At 35.3% G+C, this 24,028-nt stretch overlaps 1 protein-coding gene across 5 annotated transcripts in view; it reads left to right on the top strand.

The window, feature by feature from the left end:
• The window catches only part of LOC150107782 (eukaryotic translation initiation factor 4 gamma 3-like), a 949,069-nt gene that overhangs the window by 697,012 nt on the left and 228,029 nt on the right, over nucleotides 1-24,028 (top strand). For all 5 annotated transcript variants that reach the window (XM_090392049.1, XM_090392050.1, XM_090392046.1 and 2 more), the window contains exon 18: nucleotides 8,661-8,838. In XM_090392049.1, the coding sequence (XP_090248175.1) occupies nucleotides 8,661-8,838 (178 nt within the window). The remainder of the gene's footprint in view (nucleotides 1-8,660; nucleotides 8,839-24,028) is intronic.

The following is a 24,028-nucleotide window of genomic DNA, read 5'->3' as shown; positions in this document are numbered from 1 at the left end:
AAACTGGAAAAGGTTAAGAAACTTTGGGGAAAAAAAAAACGTGGTGAAATATGCTACATGGAACATTAGAAGCATAGCACATAAAGAAGAAGAATTAGATAAAATTTTAAATGATGAAAATATAGAAATTACAGTTCTTACAGAAACAAAAAGGGAGGATACGGCAGGAAACGAAAATTGGTGAGGAGCAGTTTGAATTTATACCAGGAAGAAGGACAACGGATGTGATATTTGCTCTAAGGCAATTGATGGAGAAATATAGAGAGATGCAAGTGGAACTGCACATGGTGTTTATAGACCTGGAAAAGGCATACGACAGAGTGGCCAGACAGGAGGTATGGAGGTGTATGAGGAAGAAGGGGGGGTCATAGAAGCACGTGAGGATGGTGAAGGAGATGTATGAGGGAACAGAAACTCAGGTCAGGTCTAGTGTCGACATGACAGAAGGGTTCCCCATTCTTGTAGGGCTACACCAAGGATCAGTTCTGAGCCCCTATCTCTTTGTTCTGGTCATGGATGTACTAATGGATGATGTCAAGAGGGAGGCATCATGGAGCATGCTGTTTGCCGATGACATTGCGAATCATCCCGAAAGAAGCTTGAAAATACCCTGGAAGAGTGGAGAAAGGTATTGGAGGAGAGAGGCATGAAAATTAACTTGGAGAAGACTGAATATATGTCAACGGGGAGTAACGAGGATATGATCATATGTCTTCAGGGTGAAAGGCTAATTTCAGGGAAGAAATTCAAGTACCTTGGGTCGGCCGTTGAGAGGAATGGTGACTGGATGAGGAAATACAGCACCGAATAACATGCGGCTGGATGAACTGGAGGAAGATGAGCGGGTCCTGTGCGACAAGAGAGTGAGTTGTAAGAGGAAAGGAAAGCTGTATAAGATGGTGGTGAGGCCGGTGATGCTTCATGGTGCGGAGACGTGGCCTATAACAAAGGCACAGGAGAGGAAGATGGAGGTAGTGGAGATGCAGATGTTGAGATGGATGAGTGGTGCGACAAAGGAGGACAGGATAAGGAATGACTACATCAGAGGGAGGGTTAAGGTGGGACCAATTGGCAAGAAGATACAAGAAAGTAGGCTGAGGTGGTTCAGACATGTAAAGAGGAAGGGTGAGGAGTATGTTGGTAAACGAATGGAGTATATGGAGTTGGAGTTAAAGAGGCAGGCCCAAGCTCAGGTGGAGGGATAAGGTGACAGAGGATCTTAGGGAGAAAGGATGGAGTCCGAAGAACGTCCTGGACCAGAGAACTTGGAAGAGGAAGGTTAAAGATTGGTGCGTCGACCCCGTTTAACATGGGATAAGGCATAGTGAAAGAAGAAGAAGACAGAAACAAAAAAGAAACTTAAAGGAACAAAAGAAACAGCTAACTACAATATCATATATGGTGGAGTGGGCAAAGAAATAATGCAAAAACTGGTGTAATGATTTGGATCCATAAATCAATTAAAGCAAAAATAACTCATTATACATACTGGAATGAAAGAATATTAGAAGTGCGATTAAAATTAAATAAAGAAAATTTAACAGTTGTTGAAGTGTATGCCCTTGAAGAAAGAGAAGAAGAAAATTATTACTTTTACAAAAAGTTATAAGGGATATATGAAAAATTAAATAAAACAGACCATATAATTATAGCTGGAGATCTTAATGCCAGAATAGGAATGAAAAAAAAATTAACAATAATATACAAAAGTTTGGAGAACCAACAGTAAACAAAAATGAAAAGTGACTCATTGATTATAGAATATATAATAATTTAAAAATAATGAATACATTTTATAAACATAAAAATATACATAAATATACATGGTGTGCAAGAGGACAAAAATTAATAATAGGCTACTTTATTGCAAATGAAAAAACAGCAAACCTCTTCCTAGACGTTAAAGTTAGAAGACGGCTAGAAATTGACACAGATCACTATTTAGTACAGGCGAAACTGAGATTTCCACCAAACTGGCTAAAAATTAACAAACTAGAGAAACAAAATCTAATTACAAAGTAAGACTACTAAATGATTCAAGTATAAGAAATTTATTCTGGCAGAGGATTAATAACTACTTAGAAAAAATACAAGATAATGAAGACATTGAGAAAGAATGGAATGATATAAAATAAATTATGGCATCAGCAGCATATAAATAAAAAAAAATAAAAAAATTACTTATATGGGACAATGAAATAAAAACAATAATTGAAAATAAAAAGCTGGCCTTTAAAAGATGGTAAGTAGAAAAAAACAAGAAGATGAAATTGAATATAAAAAGAGATGGCAATAGCCAAAAGAGAAACCAGAAAGCGCCACAGAGAAAGCTGGGGAAAATTTGTATCATATCTAGAAAATGACATATGCAAAATAAGACCCAGTGCGTACAAAATACTAAAACACATGAATGCAGATGTAAAAGAAACTGCAAATATAAATTGTGAAATAGATGTAAAAGAATTCTTGAATTACTTCACAGATCTTTGGATGAATAATACTGGCATCAAAAATAATTACACCAGAAACCTTAAATGATATGATAACAATGAAAGAATTAAAGGAAAACCTAAATAAAATAAAAAAAAATGGCAAATCAGCAGGAGAAGATGGTATAGACTCCGAACTGTATAAATTTGCTGGAAAAAAATTTCATCAACGATTACAATTTTTAAATAAAATATATACAAATGGACAAATACCAATAGAATAGAATACAATCATAGTATTACCTATATTTAGAAAAGGGGATAAAACAAAACCTGCTAACTACAGAGGTATTAGTTTATTGAATACATGCTACAAAATATATAGCAGAATACTTAATGAAAATCTAAAAATATTATTACACTGTCAAAATGGATTTAGAAAAGGATGTTCTACTATTGATGCAGTCTGTTTAAAACTACTTATAGAAAAAAGAAGAGAATTTCATTTGGAAACTTATCTTTTGTTTATAGATTACGAAAAAGCATTTGACAAAGTAAAAAAATATATATGGTTTGATATATTACAAAGAATAAATATACCTAATATTTTACTACATCCAATATTGAATATATATAAAGATAATGAAATAAAAATAAATGAAAAGTTGTGTGATAAACAATCTATAAACCAAGGAGTAAGACAGAGATGCCCTCTGTCTCCATCACTTTTCAATATTTGCATTAATGAAATATTAATACAGTGGAACACCTTAAACAATCATGTTATTCCGGGAAATAGAAATTTCCCGGAATAACAAAATAAATACGCTATTATTTGCAGGTAATAATATCAGATAAGGAAGACAATTTACAAAGAGCAATATATAATTTAAACATTATATTAGAATAGTTTGGAATGAAAAGTTCCACAGATAAAACTAAAACAATGGCATTTTGTGGACAAACTCCAGTTAGAAGCAAAATAGTTATTAATAATAAAATAATAGAAAAGATAAATACTTTCAGTTATCTTGGATGTGAAATATCATATGAAGGAGAAAAAGACATAAAATTAAAAATTTCAAAATTTTTATAAATTATAGGCCTGATAAATAGAACACTCAACCCAAATATAGTACAAAAAGAAACACGCTTGAAAATATACAATACTTTAGCAGTGCCCACATTATTATATGGCAGTGAAATGAGATTTATGAGAAGAACTGCAAAATACACATTATTAGATCAAAAAGGAACGAAGACATTTGTAGTGTTCGTTTAAAAGAACTAAAAACAAAATCATAGAAGAAAATCTAATCCATTATAAACAAAAATGAATTGAACATGTAAACCGAATGGCCAACACCAGACATCCCAAACAAATACTAAAATATAAGCCAATTGGAAAGAGAAGGCAGACCTCAAAAAAGGATATTGGATGGATAATGAGACCTCAACAGACTAATATGTTCTATATATATACTCGTAGTGTATAGACCATATTGGTCTATACACTACGTTGTAATTAGTGTTATGATGATGATGTTTGTGTATTTTAGTCTACAGTTCACATCTGAGAGCTGCTCAACTTTTATTCGCTTTAAAACTTTCTTACATGTTCTTCTTTTCAATATGAAATTCGATTTTATCCTGCTCAAAACTAAATGATGATCATTTCCAATTTCTAATCTTCTGTACATTCTGGTGTGCTGCACCACGGACATCACTATCAACAATAGCATAGTCAATGAGACTATGCTATCTCATTCCTTGCCTCTTCTCTCCGTGTGAATTTGTGCACATTTTTATGTTGGAACATGGTGTTAGTAATAACCAATCCATGTCCTGACCAGAAATCCAACAGGTATTTGCTGTTATTATTAGCTTTGTTCTTTTCTCCAAATTTTCCCAAAATATTTTTCTATGTCTGACAATCATTTCCTACTCTACTATTTAGATCCCCAACAAGGACCAACTTTTCCTTTTTCATTGTTTCAGTTGCTTTCTCTAAAGCCTCATAAAATTCCTCCACTTCTATTTTGTAGAACCTTCTCTTGGACAATAGGCACAAATAAGGCTCATTGTCCAATTCTCAATTCTGATATATTTGCCCACATCATTCTACTTGAGACTGCCTGCCATTCAAGAAGATTAGCCTCTCATTTAGTGTTGAATGTTATGGCTACCCCTTCTTTTCCTTGATAGTCATTGCCTGAATATAACATTTTGTATTTATTTCTCAGAAAGATATCCCTAGTTTTTTTTTTTTTTTTTCCAGTCACCCCTATTATATCAATCTGGTACTTACCCAATTCCTCAGCTAGCTCCATTTCTTTGCCATTCAGGCTTCTTATATTGTGATAGTACCAATCTTGAACTCTGGTGATGTTGAGTTGGGGTGGGTTTTAGGATTTGGTAATTTTTTTGTGGATCTATGTAGTAACTTGGTATTTTGCCATTGGATCATGTGGTTAGCATTTTCAATTTCGTGTTGTTCAAGGCCAGATTTGTGAGCTTTGATCAGCTGGATGTGGTCTCGATGTTGTTATTATTATTATTATTATTATTATTATTCTGGGCAACTCCAAGGAGTCGACAGACTCATCGAGGGAGGCCCTAACATCATGTTAAGAACAACTATTCAACATTCATACAGTATCTATCATACCTTGCCTTGAACTTATTCACGGTCGTAGCACCCACGACAGACTCTGGCAGCTTATTCCACTCATTCACCACTCTCGAAGTAAAAAACCTGGCTCTAACACCCTTGTCAACCACATTCTTGCCCAGCTTCCATGCATGACCCCCAGTCCTCCCACCACCAGTCCTATTTTCAAAAATATCTTCTGGATTAATCTTATAGAAACCCTTCAGTAATTTGAATGTCTCAATCATATCACCCCTCTTCCACCTATCGACCAATTTCTGTAACCCACAAATCTTCAACCTATTCTCATAAGGTTCATTCCACAGACCTGCTATCATCTTGGTCACTCATCTCTGGATCCTCTCCACTTCCTCCCCATCACAAAGAAACCCTGGTGCCCATAATTGGGCACAGTAGTCCAGATGGGATCTTATCAAGGCTCGATACAGAGGAACAACAACTTGTTTGTCTCTGCATGTTAAAGTATTTTTTAGAAGCCAAGTGATTTGATGAGCTGATTTAGCCAATTTTGCAATGTGCCCCTAAACTTCAATTCCCTATCCACCAACACTCCCAAATCCCTGGCCTCATCAATCTCCTTGAGTACGGTTCCACCAGTGTGATTTACTGCTGCTATTCTTTTCACCCCAAAGTGCATAACCTTACACTTTGCTACATTAAATTGACATCCATTTTTCCTAGCCCAGTCCTCCAAACTATCCAAATCATCCTAACATTTTGACATCCTGTGCACTCACAATTGCTGTACCCAACTTTGCATCATCAGCAAACAAGTGAACACTTCCTCTCAGATCCTTACCTATATCATTGATGAACAAATTGAAAAGCAGTGGTACAAGAACAGAGCCCTGCGGCACACCACTAGTCACAAGCCGTCTTTTAGACTCCACTCCTGAATAAACCACCCTCCTATCCATCTCACCAACCCTATATCCATCCCCATCTGCTCCAGTTTACTGATTGGGGTTCCATGTGGTATCCTGTCAAAGGCCTTGGCAAGGTCCAGTAGAATCACTGTAAACCCATTACCCTTATCCAGTTCAGCCGTCACTGTGTTATAAGACGTGAGTAAGTTACTGAGGCATGATCTACCCTTCACAAAACCATGTTGTCCCCCATACAATATCCCATTTTCATCTATCCAATCCTGTATTCTTTCCTTGACTAATTTCTCTAAGACCTTGACAATGATTCCTGATATGCTAATCGGTCAGTAATTTACAACATCAGTCTTGTAACCACCTTTATGCAGTGGAACTATTTTCCCCTATTTCCACCCCCTCGGGACTAACCCAGACCCGAGACTCAAATTAAACAAAATGGTCAAGGGTACTGACAATTCTTTAGACACTTCTCGTACGACATGAGCTGGTATACCATCCAATCCCACAGATGTATTGACATTGAGGTTATGCAATAGACTACTCACCGCCACTTCATTCACCACAATTCCCGTATAATCTACTGGTTCATTCGTTTCTGCAATGTCACCACCTGGATGATATATTCTTGCAAAGTGCTCACTCAGTAACTCAACTATATCAACTGATTCAGTTACCTCCCTAACATCGGCATTCTTTAAAATCACTCTGCCATATACATTTTTCCTTTTACTTGCAACATATCGAAAAAACTGTTTAGGATTCTCTTTAGCCTGCATGGCCAATGTTCTTTCGTAATCTTTTTTGCTTTTCTTACCACACTGTTACCCTTCTAGCCTGCGCTTTATATCGTTCATGTGCCTGCCGATCACCTTTCTCCTTAAATTCCCTCCATAGCTGTTTCTTTTTTTGCAGCTCAAGCTTAATGGTGTTATTCATCCATTTAACCCCTACTTGGTTTATTGTTTGGACTCGAGGTATACAGTCAGCCATTGCTTCATGCAAACAGTTCAGAGACCACATCCATCGTTTATTTATAGATCTTCCTGTTTGTCCATAGTAAGACAAGTTACATGATACTTGATATATGCCAAGTAGCATCATTGGTTTGAGTTTATCTTTATGAGAAGGTAGCAAGTTTATATTTCTCATGATTTTTGCCACACATTCAGAGATGCCTTTAATATATGGAATATTAGTCCTGTGAACTTCTTGTCTAGGTTGATTTGTAGGAGGGTGGTTAATTATTTTTTGGGTTGTTATTGGATTATATCCATTAAGTAAGTCCTGTTTCTTTTCTTTGATCATTTCCAATTTTTGTTTTAGGGATTATTCAGAACAAATCTTGTGTGCCCTTGATATTAAAGATTTTATGATGCCATATTTTTGAGAAGGATCATGAGCTGATATATTATGGATATAGCAAAAAAAGTTGAGAAACAATATGGGATATAATATCCCTTAACTTAAACAAGTTCATGTTGTGGAATTGAAGCCTTTGGCTCTTCATTATAATTAAAGAATTGCATATTATTTTCTATAAAGCAAAGTTGTCGAAGAATAATTCACAGATTTCCTGAAGGAAATTGTGAATTATTCTTCGAAATATGTTTTTGAACAAAGATAACATTATCTAGAACATCGGCAGCCATTTTTTTTTTTTTTAAATAATATTTCATATAATTATCGTGAATTAATTTCTTCGAAAACAAAGAAAATGTTCTGTCGAGTAAGCGATTTGACAAAATTAGCACAAAAACATTAAACATTGGTTCTCCAAGGTAATGCAATATTTAAGTGAAGAAAGCATGCAAGGATTTATATTTTGTCCTGGAATTTAAAACTATACAATAAAAAGAGAAAATAAAAATAATTTCTATATTTTTAGTCTCTCTAATATAACTAAGAGTCCAGTTGCTCAGCATGAAACAAGATGACAAGGAACTGAGACTCAGCTTCACGAGATAATCTGATTAAGTGTTCTCTACAGCTTGAAGGATTATCGCATCTTCTAAAGGACAGAACAGCCAAATTGCACTTCTTATCCATGTTCTTTCAACAGATGTACTGAATCGTATCCAGATTTAGCTGGACGTTTATATACGTCCTGGCCAGTTGGAGGGTTAATCTGATCTCGCATTGGAGATATTAAACTCAGCTCTTTACTTTATATAGATGATGTTATACTTCTGAATAAATCGGCCTTCTTTTGGTGTTGTTTGTTATAAGCTCCTCTATACTTTTGTTGATCAGCTAATAGGGTGTGTGTTGTGAGAGTTCTAAAATAGAAAAATCTTTAGAACCCAAGCAGTTTACAGGGCATCTCTCAATAAAGTAAGCACTACCATTATGGCAAATATGGAAAGTTCCCATAGGCATACTGCTGTGCTAAAGGAAATTCATTTTATCAAATTCTACTATGATGAACTATTCCTCTGATCCGTACAAGTTTGCTATGTGAGAGTAAACTATACAGGCAGTTATATTACGGACACAATGTATTACCTTTCTGATGAAAATTCTTGCATTGCTCTATAAAAATCAATATTAATATGCTTATTTTCACATTGAATGGAAGCCATGTTTTTATAATTATTTTAATAACTGTCTCCTAAACTTAATCTCTCTCTCTCTCTCATAAACACACAAAATTTGCTAACAATTTATTGTTACTTTTAGATTTATAGGTGAACTGTTTAAGCTTCACATGCTAACCGAACCAATCATGCATGAATGCATAAGAAAGTTGTTAAATCAAGGTGATGAAGATTCTCTAGAGTGTCTGTGCCGTCTCTTAACTACAATTGGGAAGTCATTGGACACTGGAGAGAAAAGTAAAGGAAATAAAGAGAGCTCAGTGAGTTTTCATTTATTTTATTAGCTTAAGTTATTACGAATCATAAGTAAGAAAGTGTTATTTATTAAATGAATGAATTCCTTTCAAACTGGCTTTAGTGTATAATGTAATTTGAAAAAAATATATATATATTTATTCATGAAAAAAAATTTATTTGCCATGTCAATTTAATCATATTCATCAACTTTTTTTTTGTTGGATTAATATTAGTATTATTGATTTAACCTCCCTACCAGCCAAGGTGGATGAAATAGTGAAACCAAATTGCACTTCTTATCAATGTTATTCAATATGTGTTACAGAATCATATCCAGATTTAGCTGGACGTCTATAGATGTCCTGGCTGGTTGGGGGTTTAATGAAGCACACACTGGACTAAAGAATACAAATGAAAATGACTTTAATTTGGCTTACAGTGTACATTGTATGGTGGTGGTCTGAAAAGTTCTTGTCCTCAACCATAGATGGCAACACTATCAGCGTGATTTTTTTTTTCAAAGTTGGTACATTCGTCATAAGCATCCATGTGAAATTGCAGGTCATTCTATCAAGTAGTTTGTTTTATACAGCTGTTCGAAGCAAAAGTGTTGTCTGTATGCCTTGAAATGAATTTTATAACTGCAGTATACAATTCTTTGTAAAAGAAGGTTTAACGCCAAAAGAAATTCATTCAAAATTCATAAAAGTTTATGGGCACTCTTCTCCTTCATTTTTGACAATTAAGAAATGGGCTACCCAGTTTAATCGTGGCCATACCAGCCTTGAAGATGATCCACGTCAGGGATGTCCAAAAAAGTGTAACAACACCAGAAATCATTAATCAATTGCACAATATGGTATTGGATGACCCGCGAATCAAAATGCGTGAAATTGCTGAGACTATAGGCATTTCAAAAGAACATGTAGGATATATTTTGTATGAAAAATTGCAAATGAAAAAGCTTTGTGCAAGATGGGTGCCGTGCTTGGAGCATTTTAACAAGAATAAAATGATTTTGTGCGTCGGTTTATTACTATGGATGAGACTTGGATTCACCATTACTCACCAGAATCCAAACAGCAGTCAAACCAGTGGACAGAAGCTAGTTGTTCAGTGTCAAAGAAGACAAAGTCAGTTCAATCATCAATAAAGGTCATGGCATCGGTGTTTTGGGATACTAAAGGCATTTTGTGTATTATCTTGAAAGGGGTAAAACAATAACCGGGAAATCTTATTCTGATCTTTTAACCAGACTAGACAAAAAAATTTAGGAGAAAAGACCCAGTTTGCAGAAGAAAAAAAATTATCTTTCATCAGGACAATGCACCTGCCCACAAAGGTGTTTTGGCAATGGGAAATTAAGGGATCTGCACTGTGAATTGTTGGAACATCCTCCCTATTCCCCAGATTTGGCTCTCTCTGACTTCTATCTCTTTCCAAAACTAAAACTCTTTCTCGCTGGTCAGCATTTTTCTTCGAATCAAGAGATGATTGCAGCTGTAGAGAGGAATTTTGCAGATCTTACTGAGACCCACTACAGGGATGAGATAATGGTGCTGGAGCATCACTGAAATAAATGTATTGTTCTTAAGGGAGATTATGCTGAAAAATAAAAGTAATTTTGAAAGTATAAATTTGTTTTTTTCCTTGTTAGGATGAGAACTTTTCTGACCATCCTCGTATATCCTTGTTGGAAGTTTCCATCTGTGCTTGTTGAAGCTGAGAGAATTCATGCTGCTACTAGCTTGTGGAAGAGGCATTTGGATTTGCATTCATTTGTAGAGTCATGTGATTCTTTTCCATTTGATTTTATTCTAAAATGTCTTTGCACTTGTGAATTCAGTGGTGATGCATCAGGATACATGCACACAAAGATGCAATAAATTCCATTTAATTGACATTGATAATTTAGCTTGCTCTTCAGTTCAAATTAAAGCCATCCACCACCCAATGGATTTTTATGCTTTTTTAATTGTTTATGATCTGTATACTTAAATTTCAGTTCAGTAACAAACTACAATATGGACTGATTCTCTTCCGTCAAGACGAGTTGAGTATTTCATGAGTCCATCTTCTCCACTCTTCTCTTAATAAAGTCTTAATAAAGTCCATCATGAGTCCATCTTCTCCAGTCTTCTCTTAATAAAAGTCTTTCTTGAAAGATCTTGAAGGCTGCTGATCTTAGAAGCTTTCTTAATATTGGTGATCCAGCTTATCCTTGGTCCGTTTGGTGGTTTTTCCATCCCTGTAGGGCATTGTAAGATGATCTCTGTCGATTCATTCTGTTTACATTCCCATATTTTTTTATTTAGTTTGTTCTAATATTAGTTACTTGTAATTTAGTTCATCCCTCATTATTTGATTGGTCTTTTTCTCAGTCCATTTAATCTGGACTGATTTAGTTTTGACCAATATTATAGCTACTTATAAAAATTACTTTTATTTCTCGATCTTCCACTCATCTTCTTAAGTATTTCTAAAATTTGCTCTCCTCTAGGTTATAATTTTCAGAATAAGCTGCAGGCTTTCAACTGGTACAGTGAACTGCCAGTGAATCTCTTCTTGGGCTCTTTATAATAGTTTTTTTTCTTAATATTCTTTTCAGTTCAGTCATTTAATTTTTAATTCACACAGAAAATTCATTTCAATTACATACTTAATTTTGATTAAGTAATTTGTTATTGCATAACATATGTCATCTGATGTCACATCAGCTGCATAGCAGGAAATTTATTCAGCATGATCGTGCATATTCAGGAATCCCAGTAGCTTAGGCTACCCAATGAAAGCATACGGCTGCTACTGCTTAAGAAATTGACTGAACTTGAGTCTGATTAGGACTGTGTGATTTCAGAGGTTCAGATAGTGATTTTGAATGTAGTTTGATTACTAAAATTTTTGGAAAAGTTGCCACTAACAGTGTGATTGTTGGCAATTCAGATGATAGCGTTTTTTACAGTGAACATGTCAGTGCAATTTCTCAGTCAAAAACAAGAAAATTACTGACTGGACTTGGAGAAAAAGATCCTTTCCTTTAGTGTTACGCAATGATCAGCATTCATTTTTTCATAAATTATGGACTCTACAACCGTGTTATAAATAATTATTTTAATTTCCCAATGTTTCAACCTTCATATTAAGTTCATCTTGAGCACACACACACACACAAGGGTCCCCCTCCCCTCAGAGTTTCGGACTGGTAGGTCGGTTCTCCTTGAATTCTGATGACTCGAATTTCGAAAACTCGAAAGGGTGCCCCCTTTCGAGTTTTGTTTTGTGGAACAGCAATTTGATTTTGATGAAAGTAATCTGATGTCATTGATAACTGTAATGTCAACAAAGATTCAACTGAGTGGGATTATTTGATTTTTTTGAATGAATTCTTAAAAATCATTATTACTAAGATTAATTAATTATCACTCACTCAGTGAAAGGCTCACCCCACCACCAAGAAGAACCCTCATCAGTGACTCTGCATAATGGCAGGCTCACCTCCGAGCAGAGCTTCTCATATCTCATAGAAACCAACCACTTCAGTGCAAAAGCACATCAGTGGGAGCCAGACCCGAGAGAGATATTTATTGAGGTCTCATCAGTAGATGCCAGACCCAGAAGTGATACCAAGGTTGAGGTAATGTAGAAGTCATATTTCCATATATGAGTAGCCAAAAGGTGTCACACACCTTATTATTAAAATACTCTGGATTAGAGATAGTTGTTGGAAGTTTTTTCACTTGGTTATACTATAAATTAAAGATGCCAAGAAATTCTATTCTTGGTTTAATCCTTTTCCAAGTTTGAGCAAACAGAGTTTGAGTCTTGAGTATTTTCAGGAAAGGGCAACTCGTATATAGAGGCTGATGACTTCACATCTCTTGCCTTAGTATCCCATAATGCAAAGCACGTCTCCTTACGGACATGTTTAATGCTCTGCATTATGGGAAGGGTCAATACTCAGACCTTTCCAGAGTATTTTAATAATAAAGTGTGACACCTTATTAGAGTAGCCTTTTGGCTACTCATATATGTAAATATGACTTCTGCATTACTTCAATCTTGGTATCACCTCTGGGCCTGGCTTCCACTGATGAGACCTCCATAAAGGTCTAAACAGTCTGGGTAGTGACCCTTCCCTTAATGCATAGCATTATACATCTCCTTAAGGAGATGTGCTTTGCATTATGGGATACTAAGGCAAGTGATGTGAAGTTATTAGTCTTTATATACGAGTTGCCCTGTCCAAAAAATACTTCAGGTGCAAACTTTGTTTGCTTACACTTGGATAAAGGAAACCATGATATAATTTCTTGGCATCTTTCATTTGTAGTATAACCAGTGGAAAAACTTCCAACAACTATCTCTGATCTGGAGATACAGATACTTATGGAGATTTGAGGATATTAATTGAATTGAGTAGCCAGCATGCTCCCCAGAATCTCAACCCATAGAACCAGTTTGGGACCCAAGAGAGAGAGAGAGAGATAGATGCATTGCTACTTGAAATTCCCTTCCAGAAAACAAACAAGGCTTTATCCTTGCTCTGGTGGAAGAATGGGCCAGCTTGCCTCAAGAATTCCTGAATCACTTGGTGCTAAGCATGGTACAATGTTGTGAGAGCTGCATCACAGTTAGGAGTGGATATATTCCATACGGAAATGTCTCTCATCATAGTTTTCTGTAAGCAGTTTACGTTAACTCCTTAACTATGTCCTTAGGAAATTTTTAACTTTTGCCAAAAGCGTATTGCAACTTTATTTGTATGAAATTTATAACACATTTTTTGTGTAATATAATTTAGTATGCTGCAATAAATTTATATCCACATATACTACTAATGTAGTAGTATTGCAAAAGGAAATTCCAAATATTGGAAGGGCCTCTTCAGAGAGAATAGGTTCAGAGAAATGCCACAGAAATCCCATCTTCCAAATTTTTTTTATTTTATCAGCATTGACAGTTAGTCCATTTTACTTCCAGATTTTTTCCAAAATACCAAAGCTCCTTTAATGATTGATAGCACCAATATTCTCTCTAATTTTTGCCTCCTCCATGTACACACGAAAACCATTTTGTGGGCAAGTTTCCAGTCTCAGACTCGATTGTGTGGTTGGCTATGTTCACATTAGTGAAAATCAGAAGCCACAAAAGTGCAACTCACACATTGTTCTTTGATGTCGGTATTGTCATTTCGACACATTTGTCCAGCCTTTCAAATGCATTTGCAGTTCTTTTCTGTTTTAACTTTGACAGTAACATTTTGAGGGTTTAATGTACTAAAATGCTAATGTAATATTCATCTTGATGCTATCCCTTTTTTGTCTAGCTATAAATTGCAAGCACAACATTAATTTGTTTAAATCTGCATAGCCACAAAAATCTGTCGGCTTTTGCATGAGTGCAAGTGACTCTACTGTCTAGGCAGTAAGTAGACACTAAAAAAATATGCCTCTACAACTTGCTGACATCACCATCAGTTCACCCATAAGTTGCAGGCTAAAAGTAACTAATCGGTATATTAATTTGGACTGGGTTATAGTAAGTATTCAGTGGAGAGGAGCCATTTGAGAAATTACTAAATAAAATAAGTGACAAGTATGATTTACCACATAAATCGTTTTCTTGTATGCTGGAAGATGCAACAGAAAAGGATGTTGCGATTTTCAAATGCTCAAGTAAGATCCACTGACAGGCCAGCTGTTGATGTTGAGGTTAAATCAATGCATAAATTGTATATTTTCCATTTAAAAGTAGTAAAATTTACTATCACCAGGTTCTTAAAAACTCTGGATTTCCGATAGTTGTAGAAAGATTTCTCCTTTATCGAAGCATAAGCAAAGTTTGCACATTGAGTATCTTATCTTCATGACTAGGCTAGGCTAGGCTACTTGTTTATACAGGCTGTGAATTTCATGTCGGTTGCCTTAGCATCCCATAATGCAAGCACACTTCCTTTCGAATGTCTTATATATGAATTTTTCATTGATTTATTATTTTATTATTAGTAGTAGTAGTAATAGTAGTATAGTTCACCCACAGTTTGTAGATCTCTGCTTGGCATCTTGCTAAGATTAGTCAATTCATGCTGAAGGGGAGAAAGAAATGAAGGATGTATGAATTGGTCGCCAACACGCAAAATCACGTGCTTTATAGGTAAAATTTTCCAACGTGTAATAATAAACAACTCATCCCACAATACGGACCGATTACCCTATTATTAGAATGGATTCTCCTCCTGTTGACATGTGCAGAAGTGTCGAAGGGTCTCGAATCTGTGGACATACTATATTATATGATATTATTATATCATTTCCAAAAGGAAGTTTGAGACAATTGGATGAAGTCAACAGCCTTGCTGAAGTATCCTAATTGTGAAGATACTTCATGTGCATAATTTGTTTGCTTATGCTTGAAGAAATAATTAAAACAAGTATGTAATTTCTTTCCTACTATATACTTTATAGTTTTGTCAGAAGTGTTAGAACTGTTGTTTACGTAACTGCCAGTCTGCCTTGTTAGGATTATGTGAAGCTATGCGAACTTCACACTGGAAAGCATGTTACTGTCATTCCTGTATCAGCAAGAGCATAAAGGAGTGAAGAAAATTGTTAAAATTGGGGAATCTAAGGAGGAAATGTGTAATATTTACAATGATTAAGGATAAAATCTTTTCTTTCAGGATGGAGATAATCTTAGTATATCTTATCTGCAGATATTCAAGTTATAGGATACGCATGTAGTGTTGGACTTTTAATGAGTAAAAAGAATATTGATTAGTAAGAGACAACATTTGTTTTCAATAAGATAAACTGTTAAACTCGTTGGAATTATCTATGAGAATGGTGTCATCACATCTTACAGTTAAACACATAATGAAATATGTGTTCCGTATGTATATCCAAAAGTTGGTCAGAGACCACATGATAGATAATTGCAATTTCCAAAAATAAGTTTCCTATAACAATTTAATGGTGTGAAACATAATTCTAGCATCAGCAAGTAAGGAAGTAGTAAATTATATACAAAGTACCACACGATGTGGTAACATTAAATGGGAACTATTTTATGCAGCGTGAGCCTATAACACGAATGGCAAAAAAAAGCCAGAAATGTAGCTTATTCTGCTACTTCCAAGATAACCTGAAAAAGAGTATAGATTCTTGACTGACCTCTTAGCATGCATCACACAGTTATGGTGACAGTCGCATGACATTGAAAGGGATAGAGAATTGTGCTATTGCACTTGACATTTCTAGAGTTTTGGTTGTTCATTGAAGCCTGCTAAATTAATTATAACCTATGCTCTCTGTAATTGGGTAGAGAGCATGGGTGATCATTCACTGGATCTCATGTTAGATGACTCTCAATCTACGTTTCTCCACCAATGCTTGAGTGTTTCGGGGCTATGTTCTGTCACCCACCCTTTTTCGTATATACTTAAATGACATACTCTCAATCGTTACTAAATGGGGTGTGCTGATGATAGCACTTCATTCATATTTCTCACCAAACCATGCAGTGGTCAGTCATTCCAAGCTTTAAGATCATCTACAATCAATGCCTCAAACACTGGTTTCTATGCTGCCCTTTAGTGGAGTAAGGATAACTTGGTCACCTTTAGTACTATCAAAATGCAGTCCATTTTCTTACAAAACAATTTCAGCTCACTTATCCGTATGCTTAGTAATGCACATATCATCAACCAGGATCAGATCTAGCTCCTTGGACCTAGAGGTAAATCGCCAGTTCTAAAAAAACTATGCATTCTTTTCTGCTCAAGACTGTTTTATACCATCTAGGTACTAGTTCTGTACAAATACCAGATCTTTTCCTCCTTAGAATATTGTTCACATTTGGGGTGGCACCCAGAACATCCTCAAAACTACCTCACTGATTCACTTAAACCACTTTCTCACAGGTTCACTGTTTCAGCTCTGTGTCATTTCTACATGTTCAATCATAGCCACTTTTCTATTAACTGTGAACTACAATTCTACTTCTTTCTGTTGGACTTATTAAAATGAGAGCATAAAATTTTCAACATTCCTTTTCAGGCTAACTACAAACACACCAAACCTTCTTTAACTTCTCATTTATCCTGTTAATTTTGATTCTCTGGAACAGCCTTCCTTATGAAGTGTTTCTGAAACACCTGCTGCCTCCCTCTCCTCAAGAAAATTGTCATAATGTTCCTTCTTTCTCAACCCTTGCATGCACTACACCATGCCACTAATGTGCTATAGATTCTTCTACTTTTCATGCATGGGATTGATATATGTAAATAACACACTTAAAAGTTGGGACCATTTGCAAAGGAACAAGCTCAGTTGGTAAGGATTATCTGTGAAAACTGGAAGGGCTTTTATAGCATGAAAAATGTCACAAGGGGGGGGGGGGGCTAATAAACGTTTCCCTGCAAAAGCTGGGAAACGTTTGTACGCTAAAAGTGAACCAGTCACTGCTGACAACTTGGGATGCCTGTTATGTTTCAAAAATGACTGCATTTTAGATTTGAATGCTAAATTCCTCATTTTTTATGTGATTATGATATGCAGGTGTAAAAATGCAGTGATTTTATTACATGAATTTTCTCTAGCAAAACATAATAATAATTAATTAGTTGTTGCTGGATGACCCTTGAAATATACATTGGCACATATCCACATTTGTTTTGTATTCATTAATTTAATTCAAATAAATTACATTTGTGATAAATGGTCTTGGTATAATAAAATTATACTCAAAAATCCTTCTCCTCTGTGTTAAAATCTTCATTTCCTCTTTACTTCTCCATGTTTCATCTAATTAAGAAAATGAACATGTTATACAAAGTTTTGCCTTTAAAATATCCATATAAATCTATTGCTATGACATTCTGTAATGACCGGAAATTATTGTACTGGTTTGTCTTTGTATTTTCAACAGTATTTTGAACAGTTTAAACAATTTTTGAAATGTGATGGTATACAGTGAGTTATGAGTACTTTCCTGCAATTAGTCTTTGGAGGGTTTTTTTTTGTAACAGTAAAAAAAATACTTTCTTTTTTGGCATCATCATTTGAAATATATATATATATATATATATACCACTTCTTCTCAGAGTGGAAGTTTTAAAGAGATACTAATTGCAGAAAATTCACTTAATGGTATCATTAACAGATTGCCACAGAGTGTAATGCTTGAGTACAGTAGCCCACAACATCATGCGGATGGCATTTGTTAATCCTGCTGAGGGTTATTTTTATCAATCCCATCTCTATCCACTGAGCCATGTGCAGGCTCAGTGGATAGAGAGAAAGAAGGAATACACCTGCATGTTTCTTGAAAAACTTGAAGGTTCTATTCATTGAGAAAAATAATATGCAGAAAGCTTCCTAAGAGTTAGTAGATACAGTGAAGGAAAATTAGAAGTTGTTTTGATAACTTTGAAATTGAGCTGTATATGGATGTCAACTAGAAGCTACTTATGTTATGTAATTATAGGAGATTATTCCATTTCTATTCATCCACTTTCCTGTATGCTTATTATGCTATAAAAACAGCATAATGCATAAACAGAGCACTTATGAGATGGAGATAGTCATTATGGGGGTGGGTGGATATCTATTAAGTTGATTGTCCTCTTTTGTATAGAGTCAAGAATTCCTTTAGAATTTTGTGCACACCATTCCAAATATGACTAGATTATTTTAAGGTCAGGCAGATTTGAAATTTATAAAGTTCTAGGCATTAAACAACAAAAATGAACACTTATATATATATATCCTCAACAAGAAGATGATTTCAACCCTATCACTCATATACAGTTACCATTTATCAGCTCTCTTACCCCAAAACTAGCTAAGATTTTGAAGAAATTCAACATAAAGACTGACTATACTACTCTGCCAAAACTTCATTCTTTTCTGAGTCAACCAAAACACAACCAACTGCATTTTCCTGGTGTTTATAAAGTTTTGTGCAACTGTGGTTGACCTTATTTTGGCCAGACAGGTAAATCTATTTCACTTCATCTTGAGAAACATAGATGTGACATCTCTTACAGTAGAACGTGAGTGAACGCCCTTTCCAGTCATGTCCTCTTCTCGGGAAACTCTAACCTTGAAAAACAGCCACATCAAGTTGACTGCGAACACACTACTAATATATATATATATATATATCAGTGGCATTGTATGCCCATTTAGGTTGGGTGTGCTGCTGTGTGATTTACGCAACCCGCGCTATAAAATTCACATCGATTTGACCATATGATTGCATTTTTATTGATGTATGAATTAAGATTGCATCAGTGCTCATGGGATAATTTTCATCATCATCAAATTCCTGCCATGTACCCTCAAGGGGTGTACAGGATATGACAGTACTATATGAAAAAAATTACATCATTACTAACTTCCTATCCACAATGTTCCTCCAAATCAGTCTGTTACTTGTCAAGACTCCAACATTATCAGATCTTATATTTCTATCATCTAAGGCACTTTGTACCGTATCAATCCACCTATATCTTGGTCTTCCTCTGGGTCGTTTTCCTGCCAACCTGGCAGAGAACACTTGTTTTGCTAATCTTTCCTCTCCCATTCTATTTAAGTGACCATACCATCTGAGATTAGCTCTGCTAATGCATTCCTGGATGCTGACAATGTCAAGTTCTTTCCTAATATCCTCATTTTTAATATGATATTGCCATTGATACCATCTGTTCACGCCTCTAATCTTTCTCAGGACTTTCATATCTGCGGTCTCTAGTCTTTGGTCAAGTGTTTTACTTCTGACCCAGCTCTCAGATCCATAAATTAAAATTGGTTTGAACACAGTCTTGTATACAGCTAATTTAGTGTTCCGACTAATTTCTTTCTTATTCCATATGAATTTATTCAATTGACTTCCCACCATACCAGCTTTGCTGATTCTGTTGTCTATTTCTATATTTAGTTTACCATCTTCAGTAAAAATTGTGCCTAAGTAGCTGAAATGTTTTACTTGTTCCACAGGTTCTCCATTCACAACACAGTTGACATTTTCAATGATTCTGCCTATTTTCATTGTCTTTGTCTTTTTATTGCTAACCTTCATACCATGTCTATTACAACAGCAATTGAATTTAGTCAGAGAATCTTGCAGACTTGTAGCAGATTTATTTAGAAGTATAACATCATCCGCATAGAGCTGACATTAACATCTCCAATTTTGATATCAGGTTTAATACCACATTACTTCATAATGTGATCCATATAGATAATGAATAACAGAGGGGATAATGTACATCCTTGTCTCACCCCAGATTTAACATTAAACCATCTTCCTGTACTTCCTTCAATTCTAACTGCTGACTCACAACTCAAATAAAGACTAAGTATTGCTTGATATAATGCTCTATTGACACCATATAACTGCAGCGTATTGAATAGCTTCTTACTTGGCACCTTGTCATATGCCTTTTCCAAATCGACAAAACTTAAATACAGATCTTTGTTATATTCTCAAGCTTTCTCGACTATTTGTCGTAAAGTGAAGATCTGATCCTGACAGCCTCTATTTGCCCTGAATCCAGCTTGTTCTTCACCAAGCTTTTCTTCCACAATTCTTCTCAACCGTTTCTCAAGTATACTTGCATAGATCTTGCCAGGAACACTCAGTAGAGAAATACCTCTGTAATTCTCACATTCAGTTTTATTTCCTTTTTTATATATGGGCACTATGAGAGCTCTACTCCAATCATCAGGAATTCGTCCCTCTGTCCAGGCTTTCTGAACTATGCAGTGCAGCCACTGTAAGGCTTTTATACCACCATACTTCAGCATTTCTGGTCGAATATCATCTACTCCTGCTGCCTTTCCACATTTCAAGCCTTTGATGGCTTTTTCTACTTCAAGTATGGATATGTATTCGTGACTGCATGCCTGGTCAGTGTTTTTTATCACTATGCTGTCATCACTGCTTGTTTCATTTAGCAGTTTTTCAAAGTAATTACTCCATACTTCAAGGATATCTTTTTCTCCTGTTTTCATTTCACCTTTATCATCTCTAATTCCTTTTACAGCACTCTTTCCTCCATTCCTAAGCTTCTTCAACAACCTCCAGAATATTTTGCCACCTTCTTGATATTTATTTTCTATATTCTTGCCAAAGTCCTCCCATGACTTTTGTTTAGCTAGTTTTACACACTGTTTAGCTTTCTTACATTTGTCTCTGTATTCTGTAAGAGTAAAAGCTGACTTATTTGCCAGGAACTTTTGATATGCTTTCTTCTTTTCCTTCACTGCCTCTTTAACTTCCTGTGTCCACCAGGGAGTTCTGATTTTTTTATCCTTGCACACAACCTCACCACATGCCTCTCTAGCAGAATCAATCAATGTTTCCTTCAGAGTTTGCCACTGAATCTCCAAGGTTTGATTCCTGTTCTCAAACTCTTTCATTTTCTTTTCTATAATATTTCTGTATTTTAGTCTACAGTTCACATCTGAGAGCTGCTCAACTTTTATTCGCTTTAAAACTTTCTTACATGTTATTCTTTTCAATATGAAATTCAATTTTATACTGCTCAAGACTAAATAGTGATCACTTCCAATTTCAAATCCTCTGTATTCTCTGGTGTCCTGCACCAGGGAGAAAACATCACTATCAACAATAACATAGTCAATGAGACTTTTCTTATTCCTAGCCTCTTCTCTCCATGTGAATTTGTGCACATTTTTATGTTGGAACATGGTGTTAGTAATAACCAGTCCATGTTCTGAGCAGAAATCCAACAGATATTTGCCAATATTATTAGCTTTGCTCTTTTCTCCAAATTTTCCCAAAATATTTTTGTATGTCTCACAATCATTTCCTACTCTACTATTTAGATCCCCAACAAGGACCAACTTTTCCTTTTTCATTGTGTCAGTTGCTTTTTCTAAAGCCTCAAAAAATTCCTCCACTTCTACCTTAGTAGAACCTTCTGTGGGACCATAGGCACAAATAAGTCTCATTGTCCAATTCCCAATTCTGATATTTGCCCACATCACTCTACTTGAGACTGCCTGCCATTCAAGAAGATTAGCCTCATATTGTGTTGAATACTATGGCTACTTCTTCTTTTCCTTGATTGTCATTGCCTGAATATAACATTTTGTATTTATTGCTCAGAAAGATCTCACCAGTTTTGGTCTTTTTTGTTTCAGTCACCCCTATTATGTCGATCTGGTACTTATCTAATTCCTCAGCTAGCTCCATTTCTTTGCCATTCAGGCTTCTTACGTTGATAGTACCGATCTTTAACTCTGGTGATGTTGAGTTGGGGTTTGTTTTCAGATTTGTTCCAGTAGCTGACTTTTCGCTGTTCGCCCTGGTTCCCTGGTGAAAACAATGTGGGCCTTGTTTAACCGGGCGGTGCCCCAGCCGGCATGAAATTTTGTCATGTTGTACCATCATTTTTTATTTTGGTTTAACCAATAAGAATACAATTTGGTCGGCTAAATCCCAAATTGCCAGCCCATCCTCGTTCGTTCAGTATCAAAGTAGATACCCAACAGGGTGCACCACGAGAAGGTGATGATTGGACATTAGGTCAGAAGCCCTGGTCGGTTCTCCGCATTCCTTTAAAGGCTATGTGGAGGTCTCCTTATGTGAGATGCACAAAGAGCTTACGTTTCATGGTGAGATTAAATATCATATCAGTTGGACATAGATAATTTGAATTTTGATACAATTTTCAAATACAGCTGTATAACATGCATAGAAATCGGGAAAAGAAAGTAATCACTTGGGAAATTATTTTTCCAGAATGAACCAAAGAAAGACTGAAATAACTTGTTTTACTTACTTATTATACACAGGTTCCAACCTCATTTGACTATAATCATACAGTCCACAAAAACTCTGGCAAAAAATGGAGGCATTCAGTACGTCGTCAGTAGTGCTTCCCATTGGAAATATTGGCAAAAAAAGTTATAAATTATTTATAGAAATGATAAATATATATTTAAAAATTGTCTATATCAGTGTCATAAACACATAAGTTCAGAAAACAAAAACAGCAACTCATGACAAATGACAATGTTCAATTGGATTGCTTCATATTCATAACCACTAATGACTTCTTGTGCTATTCTCTCAGCGCACACCCTGCGTCTGCTTCTGGGCCATTTAAGCCACTGGAATGCCAATAATTGTCACACTGTGCCATCTACATGTCTGTTTTAAAGCACTCAAAGGTGTTTGTATTTGTGACCGCACACCCAGGCTGTTAACCTGAATGTGATGCTGTGTTTATGCTTCAAAAAACAGTGCCCTCTTCATTAAGCATGAGTATATTATGTTTAATTTTAGAAACAATTAGGGAGTCTTTAACAACAATAAATGCAAAAATATAATATCGATGATATTGCTGTTTCTTGGGTGTGCACTGCATGCCTGGAATATTTGCCCCTAATATGTATGTGTGTATATATATATATATATATATATATATGTGTGTCTGGATCATCTAGATATGAAAGCCAACCCAAGAATAGAAAACTAATGGTGAATAGAGATTGTAATATTATCAAAAGTAAGAGGAAGCATGAAATAAGATAGGGCTCTGTTTTGAAATTCATTAGATTATCTTCACCCCATTTGAGAATGGTGAGGAATATATTGTTTATAACATTGATTACAGAAGATCTTGATTCTGGAATTATTTGCTTGGGGTACAAGTTTTCTTCAATTAGCTCTGGGATATTGTTAATATTTAATGAATTTTCCTGTCAGGCTGCCTGCGCCATTGTTATTTATAATGTGTATTATAAATAATATTTCATTTACTAACAATTATTTTTATTTTTGACTCCGAGTGTCCCTATATGTTATTATATTTGCACAAAGAGTTCACTTCAATTGGTGCAATGACTTTAACTCACTCTTTCAGAATCCAACTAATCATTGACTCAATACCAAGTACAAAATAAACACATTTAATAAAACTTAAAACAACATATATACACTTCTAGTAAAAATACATAACTACAATTACAGATTTTATGGATCCAAGGCCTTATTAAAAAATATAAACTTACTCTTAAGACAAAACACCTTTTTTTTACAATCAAAAAAAAATGTTCATAGTCTTATTCTCTTCCTGTTAAGGCTCTTTCCAGAAGTTACAAGGTTCTGTACTTCATTTTTTAGGATCCCTTTAAAATTCCTTTTTACTGCCTCACACAAAACAAAATCAAGTTCCTTGCT

This window comes from Typopeltis vanoorti, chromosome 4 (genome assembly GCF_054136105.1).
Source record: "Typopeltis vanoorti isolate ZY-2024b chromosome 4, IOZ_Tvanoo_1.0, whole genome shotgun sequence".
Classification (NCBI taxonomy): Eukaryota; Metazoa; Arthropoda; class Arachnida; order Uropygi; family Thelyphonidae; genus Typopeltis; species Typopeltis vanoorti.
The sequence above is the reverse complement of the archived record's forward strand: the minus strand, read 5'-3'. Positions and strand labels throughout refer to the sequence as shown.